The following is a 9,072-nucleotide window of genomic DNA, read 5'->3' on the forward strand; positions in this document are numbered from 1 at the left end:
TCAATCAAAGTTTATTTATATAGCGCTTTTCACAACACACATTGTCACAAAGCGCTTTACAATCGTATGGGTCCAGAACCCTAATGAGCAAGCAAAAGGCGACAGTGGCGAGGAAAAACTCCCTATGATGGTGGGATTAGGAAGAAACCTCGGGAGAACCAAGACTCAAAAGGGAACCCATCCTCCATTGGGCGGCCCGTTAACACACAAATTACACAAAATACAGACAAATACACAAGTCACACACATCACACAATCAGACTAAGTAAAGGTAAAAATGAAAGTTCTGGGTTTTGATATTGTCACTGTAAATGTCTGTTGATGAACGCCAGGCTTTCATTCTGTGTCGGAGCAGCGATGCTGGTATTGTAGGCTCCGACTGCAATGTTACTCTCCAGGTGAACCTCGGAGAAAAGATACGAGATGTAGTAAATATGTAACAGATTAATCAAAGGCCAAACTAAACAGATGAGTCTTTAATCGAGTTTTAAACATTGAGACTGTGTCTGAGTCCCGAATAGAGGCAGGAAGATTATTCTACAATTGTGGAGATTTAAAAGAAAAGGCTCTTCCACCTGCTGTGATCTTTTTGATCCTAGGAACAGTTAATAATCCTGCGTCCTGCGAGCGAATGAACGCGCTGGGTTATATTGTTCAATAAGTTCACTAAGATAGTCTGGAGCTAAGCCATGCAGCGTTTTATATGTTAATAAAAGTATTTTATAATCAATACGGAATCTAATTGGCAGCCAGTGTAATGACGATAGTACGGGACTAATGTGATCAAACTTTTTAGTTTTTGTTAAAACTCGTGCTGCTGCGTTCTGAACCAGCTGGAGTTTGTTTATCGATTTACCAGAACATCCAGCTAGGAGACTGTTGCAATAATCTAAACGAGAGGATATGAATGCATGGATTAGTTTTTCTGCATCACTAATATTTAATATGTTTCTAATTTTGGCAATGTTGCGCAAGTGAAAGAACGCTACCCTAGTTATATTATTAATATGTGTATCGAATGAGAGATCTGGGTCTATTGTGACGCCCAAGTTCTTTACCTCTGCGCTGGGGGTTATAGTAAAAGAATGTAGATTCAATGCTACATTATGTATCTTGTCTCTCGCAGCCCTAGACCCAACTATTATTAATTCTGTTTTATCGGGATTTAGAGCTAGAAAGTTACACGCCATCCAATGTTTTATCTCTTCTACACATTTTTCAATCTTACTGTTTGCGCCTAAATCATCGGGTTTTGCCGATAAATATAGCTGAGTGTCGTCTGCGTAGGAATGGAAACTGATGTCATGCTTATGCATAATCTCGCCTAAGGGTAACATGTACAGTGTGAATAGAAGTGGTCCTAGGACTGTCCCTTGTGGGACACCATATTTAACCTGCACAGATTTAGAGGTTTTATTACCCCACCCTTACCCCACCCTTACTCCACCCCACTGACCGTCTCCTCCCTACAGGGTCCCCGTACCAGGAATGGAAGCCCACATTCCAGTCATCTTCCTGGATCTCCACGGTGGGTTCAGGCATCGCACCTAATCAACCATTACCTGCCTCAGTGTAGCACCCCCTCTGGTCTCCTAGATTATTACACCAGGACTGTCAAACCGCCCCAAAGCCACCCTGCTCTAGCGAGGCCCGTTCAGCTCGGGAGGCGTGGGGTGGTTCACTACTGAGCTGCAGGAGGAGACAGGAGTCCCTCATGGTCACACACACTCACTCCCTGAACCGTTCTCTGGGCTCCACAGCTGAAGATTATCACGATGGCGTGTCTGCACCGCCGGCTGGAGGTTTGGGGGCCCTTCTCAACACGACGGACGAGGAGGACTTCTTGGAGTTGCAGATCGTAAAGCACCACGAGTCGGAGGTAAGGATCTCAACAAGCTCTATGGTGACTTTTGTCTTTTTATTTCTTGTGTAATTTTTGTATAATTTTACAATTATATGTATATACATTTTATACTCTGCCGAAGTTTAAGATGTAAGTATTCAGTTAAGTGGTTCCATTAAGGCCATATTTGGGTTGCGTATACAAGTGTGTTACTGTTTGGGTGGGTGTAGGTAAAGGCGGAGGCTTCGTGGGACAGTACGGTGCACAAGTGTCCTGAGCTGAGTCGAGGTGGAGGTCCGGACCAGCGCGTCTACCTCGTGGTTCGGGTGGTGCTGCTGCTCAGTCACCCGGCCTGCATGCAGCTGGTCTTGCGCAAACGCATCTGTGTCAACCTCACCACACGCCAGGTCTGACCCCGCCCACCACCACCCCGCGCCGCGTCTGACCCCGCCCACCACCACCCCGCGCCGCGTCTGACCCCGCCCACCACCACCCCGCGCCGCGTCTGACCCCGCCCACCACCCCCCCGCGCCGGGTCTGACCCACTACATGGCAGATCCGGTCCCACCACAACAGGCACCATCTCATCCATGAGTGTTTAGTGTTTTACCTTCAACCCACATGAGTTCACTTACGGACACATTGGTCACTGGCTGTTGAGTCAAGAACATTACTTCAGGAAAGGCTCCAGGCACTGAAATTGTATGTCTGTCTATGGTTATTTGTGCTTCTTAACTTTTAACTTAACACTAGGTAATGATATTGACTCCTGTAATTTAGTAGTCTGACTCTATGGTATCTTGAATTCTGGCCTATCTGTACTATTATCTAGGATGAATTCTGTGATCAGATGCAAAGCACTTTGTAAGTCGCTCTGGATAAGAGTGTCTGCTAAATGCCATAAATGTAAGTTGCCCTTGGCCACTCCGGAGTGCACTACCACCTACTAGTGCACTTGTGGGCTGTTAGTGTGAAGTGCTAACCCTCTGCTCTCTGCTGCAGGGCTTTGCTAAAAGCTTTCTGAGGAGAATCTCCCAGCGCAGCACCATCCCAGGGTGCGGGGTCACCTTTGAGATCGTGTCCAACGTCCCGGGGGTAAGACCAGCCTGCTGGGCCCTGTCCCATTTGTCCCGCGCACTTGTCTTGAGGACGACAGCCAGACTAGGCAGCTGGGGCCGATTAGTAGTGTTGATGACACCATTGTTGTCGATTCAGATAACGAGAACACTGTAGCGCTCTGAGGTGCTAGAAGAACAGACATCTCTCCACCTCCATCTCTTTAGCCTCCACCATATACACAGCTGATGGTGTTACTGATTGGTTATGTCCGAGGCATTTCATCTAAATGTCTGCATAGGTGTTTTTTCATGTTTTTTCTTGCAAGCACTCTCCTCTAATGATGCTTCTGTGTGTGTGCACGCGCGTGTGTGTGTGTGCACGCGCGCGCGTGTGTGTGTGTAGGACATGCCGGACCTGCAGGACAGGGAGACGTTGGCTCAGCTGGCCGTGAACGCTGACAGACTGTCTGATGGTAGCGAGGATGCCATAGAGAAATACCTGCGCAGTGTACGTGCTGTGGAGGACATACTCACACAGGACCGCCTCAGACAGGTGAGGACACACACACACACACACACACACACACACACACACACACACACACACACACAGTGTACGTGCTGTGGAGGACATACTCACACAGGACCGCCTCAGACAGGTGAGGACACACACACACACACACACACACACAGTGTACGTGCTGTGGAGGACATACTCACACAGGACCGCCTCAGACAGGTGAGGACACACACACACACACAGTGTACGTGCTGTGGAGGACATACTCACACAGGACCGCCTCAGACAGGTGAGGACACACACACACACACACACAGTGTACGTGCTGTGGAGGACATACTCACACAGGACCGCCTCAGACAGGTGAGGACACACACACACACACACACAGTGTACGTGCTGTGGAGGACATACTCACACAGGACCGCCTCAGACAGGTGAGGACACACACACACACACACACACACACACACACACACACTCTCTCTCTCTCTCTCTCTCGCCCCCCCCCCCCCCCCCACTGGTTCTGGGGTTAGTAGTAGGTGTGTGGTGTGTTCAGACACGTGTGGTTTCTGCAGGTGTTCTACCACATAAAGGAATCTTCCATTTGCCATCATATCCTTGTGCATCACACCTGTAGCACATAATAACCACAGACAGTGTTTTTAACACATTTCCCTAAACATGGAAGTCAAAGCAAAACTTTATGGTTTAAGCAAGTGGCCACTCGATTTGACATATTAAAATGGAAGTACATAGTAAAAATGGTGAAAGCCCGTATTAGTTACAACAGCACAAACACCCATCTGCTGATCCATTTTATTGTGGTCCTATCCCTGAGATATAAGGAGAAATGTTCTTTGTGAGGGAGATGGTGTACATTCTATGCCATCTGCACCTTAACACAGTGTGTGTGTGCGCGAGGTGCAGGAGGTGGTGGTGAAGGAGCAACTCGCTAGCAAAGGGAAGACCGACGGGCTTTGGCGTGGATCTCCCAGCACAAACAGAGTGAGTGATATATGGATGTATCAGTGTATGGTTCCCAGAGCTCTCCGTACAGACAGCAGCAGGTTGTAACTACTCCCCTCACTGTCCACAGCTGTCGGGGAGCAGACAGGACTTCTCTTTCATCCATGAAGCCATGGTCAGTAAAATCAAATACCTTAAGTATTTTGAGTTGACCAAAGCTCATTAAACTGTCTGAATACGTCTGAGCACTTGATTTACTACGGAACACACAGAAAACTATAAAACAAACTCTAAATCAAGGAACAGAGTATAGACGTATGGAGTATAGACGTATGGAGTATAGACGTATGGAGTTTTTTTGTTTTCTTCCACCTTTTTGTTTAGGCACCTTGGGACAGACATCTCAAAAGTCCATCTCGTACTGAACAGTCCCACAGCCCAGAGTCAGGTACCCCATCCACTTCAGCTTTCTACTCCACACCACCTCACCTCACACAGGACCTGCTCACAGGGCTTCCATTTAGTGTCCGTCTGGGGGAATTACCTGCTTTCCTCAACTCCTTGTCTTCAATTAATAGTGGTTGTTCAGAGAGCACAGGTCTACCCCCCCCCCCCCCCCCCCCCAATTAAAACGTTTAATTTGACCTCTTTGTATAATCTCGAATCAGGTGATCAGTATGTAGTGTAGAGTGGACGCCTTGATCTGGTGCTCTTGACTGTGGTGATGGTTCATACTTTTATCTGGTTTCACGTCATTGTGTCTTTCTAGCCATGTCTTCCCTCTGGCTTCCTGAAACAGTTCTTCACTGCGCTCTCTCTCTCTCTCCACTCTTCTCTCCAAACTCTCTCCGCTCTTCCGAATCTCGACGTCCCGCCAGGTCTTTCAGGACTGGCTGCTTCTCTTCTCTCCCCAGTGAAGGCTCGGGTGTCCCCAGTGCCCAAAATGCTGAAGTCACTGTTTCCTCAAAGAGAAGACAGGAAAGACCTGTCCCCTCCTGTCCTGTCCCCCCCTGTCCGGCACCACCAGGTACGGAAGAATGACTCGGATGTCAAGGAAAGGAGTGTTTAGTGACGCACTAGAGTAGCGTTTGACCTCCCCAGTGAGGTCCGTTTAGTGTTTGTAGGAGTTTGCCGGTCAATACATCAGCAGGAAGTGGAGGAGGACCAGTCTACTGTTGACGATTAGCAGGATCTGTGCGTGTTCAGTAGTTTAGAACAAACTCTTAATATTTACATAGTGAGTCCATACATAGTGGGTCTGCTAAATGCCCTAAATGAAAACGTAATGCATCTTTATGTGGTTAGATTATTTTTTATTTATTTTTTCAAACTGAGTCATGAATCTCTCGAGTTAAACTCTTGAGCAAGTCAGTTAAGCAAACACCAGCGTCCAGTCACGAATTTCTCAGAATGTGTCAGACGTGTGACTTGAGTCACCATCTCGACACATATAGGAGCTCCGAGCTTTACCTGCAGTAATATTACACCGCTGTGTTGAATTGGTAATGTTCATATTGCACAGACCAACAAATGTAAAAAAACATAACTTCATTACTTCTCTCTGTGTCTGCTAATGTTATCTTGCAGTAAGACTAGAATAAAAGAGCCTTTTACCATTTACAGCACTACTGTTACTTTTATATGATGATGGGGTGATGGTGTTCAGTTGGTCACAGTTTGCAAGCTCACTGCTGAAAAGCCAATAATCTTGGGCGGTGCAGCTTTAAGGAGACAAATTAGCTTGAGCATGTATGGTCAGCAAACATGGATCTGCATGATCTTCAGGAAAATCTTGCATTATAAAGTTTGACCAACTCCAGTTCTGAACCTCTTCCAGAATGTTCCTCACATCGTTATCCAGTCTGCAAGTGTTGAAGACCCCACGAGTCCTAAACTGGTACATTTATTTAGTCACACTGTATGCAGTCCCATAAAATACAGGAAGCACAATTAAATATCTCGTGAATCGATATACTGTAAATGTGCATTAATTTGCGTTGTATATTGAAATGATGTCCACAGGCTCCTGATGAAAACTCACATTCACGACAGTTCGAACTGGAGAACCTGGAGAATGCAGTGTTCGCCCCTTCTGAGACGGACTCGAAGCGCCTGGCCGAGCCACCATCCACCTGCTCGGAGAGCACACCTGCTGCCCAGGTAACCAAGGACCCCCACCTTCACTTCATCTTGATCTTCAAACAAATCCTCTTAAGGTTCGGTGTTCTCTTTCTTTGACCGTGCAGACCCAAGCCACGGAGAGTCCAACAGGGACCCCTGCTGAGATTGTGGAGGTTCCCGTCCCATTCGAGACCGAACACTCCACCTGCAGCTCGGACACGTCCAGCGGATACATCTCCACGGCAACTCTGTCAGATACCCTGGTCCCACACACGGGCCTGACATCTGGGCCTGTTGCAGAGTCCACACCACAGGAGCGGCTAGAGCACGCTGATAGCGTGGACCCAGAGAAAGACGTGGATGGTGCCATGGAGTGCGACACCCCCTCACAGCCTGGTGCTGAGAGAGAAGAACCTGTACTAACTCATAGATCCAACCTGGCAGACACTGAAAGCGACGACCAAAGCGATCTTACTCCAGAGAGCGCTGCCTCTCCAAATGCTCCCCTGACTACTGGCACCAGCTCGTCCACTCTCACTGCTGTAGCCTCTGATGAAAAATTACCGGAGAGATCTCCTCTAGCCCTTTCATCTCTTACAGATGGGCCTCCTGGGCCTTCAGCAGACATGGAGCACACCACTGCTCTAAGACAGACTCCAGCATCCAGTCAGCCGTCATCTCACCCTCTTCCTTCTGACGTGCAGCCCCAGGACGTCCCCTCCGCGGCCCAAACCGGACCTCCGCGCCCTGTTTGTGCCACGAACCCTTCACCACCAGTGCAGAAAGAGCATCCCGAGACCCAGTCCGGTCTACCGTCCACATCAAACCCATTCAAAATCCAGAAGGTGAAGGCGTCGGGCCTGAAGTCTTTTAAGGGGATCCTTCACGAGGTGGAGGAAGAGCAGGGAAAAGACGACATCGATCCGCTGTCGGGCCTCCGGGAGCCGCTGGAGAGGCTGGAGATCCTGTCCGACACGGAGGAGGGGGGCGAGGAGGGTCTCCTCCCCGACTGGTTGAAGGAGGACGAGTACGTGAGCGTAGGCAGCAACAAACACGGCACGGTGCGCTACGTCGGCCCCACCGACTTCGCAGAGGGCGTCTGGGTTGGCGTGGAGCTCGACGTTCCTGCAGGTATGTGCTCGGTGTTCGTTTCTCTTGGGGTCAATCCATATCAGCTCAACTACAGGTTGACATCCCAGATCATGTTCTGGACTTTCTTGAAAAAAATCATGAGACCTTGTTTGGCCCTCTCAGCTAAATGTAATAATTGCTGCAAATTATTGTTCATGAGATGTTTGTGTTTACCCATCAGTGGTTTTAATGTCATGACTGATCAGTATACAAAACCGTGTGTGTGTAACACCTCTGTGTTTATTAGGCAAAAACGATGGCTCTGTGGGTGGTCGTCAATATTTCCACTGTAACCCTGGTTACGGAGTCCTCGTGAGACCGGACCGCGTCTCTCGCGCCTCGGGGACCGCCAAGCGTCGACGACAGAGCCGCAGACAGAACCTGTCGGGCTCCAACCCCAACCTGGCTGCCCTGACCGCACTGGCCAAAGGCCAAGCAGTCGCACGCAAGGGGGAGAACAGGAAGTCGTGGAACAGCTGAACCGGCTAATACCTTCCTGGTGATGAAGACCCAAACGAAAAGGAGCAGTTCCTCAACCCTGGGAAAGCTGAGAAGACCAAATATCATAACGGACAGAAAGTACACTAGCTCTGCTCAGCCACCGCACTGAGCTGACCGCCTAGAGGGATGTAATTCTGCTGTCTTATGCTAAAGGCTAGTAGCATTAGCATTTGTTTATTGTGTTCCTGGTCATGTATATTCGTAGAATGCTTTGCTTCACTGACAGTATTTTAATGGCTTTTAAAAACCACACCGTGCCTTAAATACTGCATGATGAATGTTTCTAATGTAAATTTTAGCTCGCTGGAAAATCTCAGGGAGTTAATATGGGGTTTTAACGTTTAGTTGGGGTCAGATAGGTGTGGGAATGATTGCCTGCTGTGATGTTCACAGGATTTTAAAGTGTTACGGTAAAAGGGTCCGTTTTTGAGTGTGTGATGATTTTGATGGGATTTGTTAGATGTTTTATTTGAATGAGTTTCAACCATTGTGGTTTTAGTCATATTGAATATGGCTGTAAAACTGCATACATTTGACCTGGTGTTGTACAGCATAAACAGGTGATAAATGTATTGAACTAAATGAACTAAACCACTGCTGATCATGTCAAACAATAAAATGAACATCTCTCCTTTATATAATAACTTGTATTCAAACTGATATCACATTCAACTTCAGTCTGTAGTGGTCATGGATAAAATATGGATATTTTTAGTTATGAACTAAAGGTATTTTTGCAACAGTAGAACATTTTACGATTGCTTTATGCACAGGTCTGTCCGGTATGAAGACACAGGCTCATGTTTGGTGGGGGAACTGAGCTGAGGGCTTAGATGTTCCTCAGTCTAGTCATGTCCTGGTGGTCCTGTATCTTCTGCCCTACAGTCAGGTGACAAACGGTGATTTGGGTGGGTAGAGTCCTTGAAAAT

The 9,072-nt window shown here is 47.8% G+C and overlaps 1 protein-coding gene across 3 annotated transcripts in view; it reads left to right on the forward strand.

Moving 5' to 3' along the window:
* The window catches only part of kif13bb (kinesin family member 13Bb), a 30,894-nt gene extending 22,091 nt beyond the window's left edge, over window positions 1-8,803 (forward strand). For 2 of the 3 annotated variants that reach the window (XM_077018014.1, XM_077018017.1), the window contains 13 exons: window positions 1,473-1,528; window positions 1,761-1,879; window positions 2,074-2,250; window positions 2,846-2,938; window positions 3,305-3,454; window positions 4,352-4,429; window positions 4,521-4,565; window positions 4,775-4,838; window positions 5,269-5,417; window positions 6,228-6,287; window positions 6,413-6,550; window positions 6,637-7,642; window positions 7,890-8,803. In XM_077018014.1, the coding sequence (XP_076874129.1) occupies window positions 1,473-1,528; window positions 1,761-1,879; window positions 2,074-2,250; window positions 2,846-2,938; window positions 3,305-3,454; window positions 4,352-4,429; window positions 4,521-4,565; window positions 4,775-4,838; window positions 5,269-5,417; window positions 6,228-6,287; window positions 6,413-6,550; window positions 6,637-7,642; window positions 7,890-8,122 (2,368 nt within the window). In that variant the 3' untranslated portion in view covers window positions 8,123-8,803. The remainder of the gene's footprint in view (window positions 1-1,472; window positions 1,529-1,760; window positions 1,880-2,073; window positions 2,251-2,845; window positions 2,939-3,304; window positions 3,455-4,351; window positions 4,430-4,520; window positions 4,566-4,774; window positions 4,839-5,268; window positions 5,418-6,227; window positions 6,288-6,412; window positions 6,551-6,636; window positions 7,643-7,889) is intronic. The other variant, XM_077018015.1, reaches the window with a different exon arrangement.
* The last annotated feature ends 269 nt before the right edge of the window (window positions 8,804-9,072 follow it).

This window comes from Brachyhypopomus gauderio, chromosome 9 (genome assembly GCF_052324685.1).
Source record: "Brachyhypopomus gauderio isolate BG-103 chromosome 9, BGAUD_0.2, whole genome shotgun sequence".
In the NCBI taxonomy this organism is placed as follows: domain Eukaryota; kingdom Metazoa; phylum Chordata; class Actinopteri; order Gymnotiformes; family Hypopomidae; genus Brachyhypopomus; species Brachyhypopomus gauderio.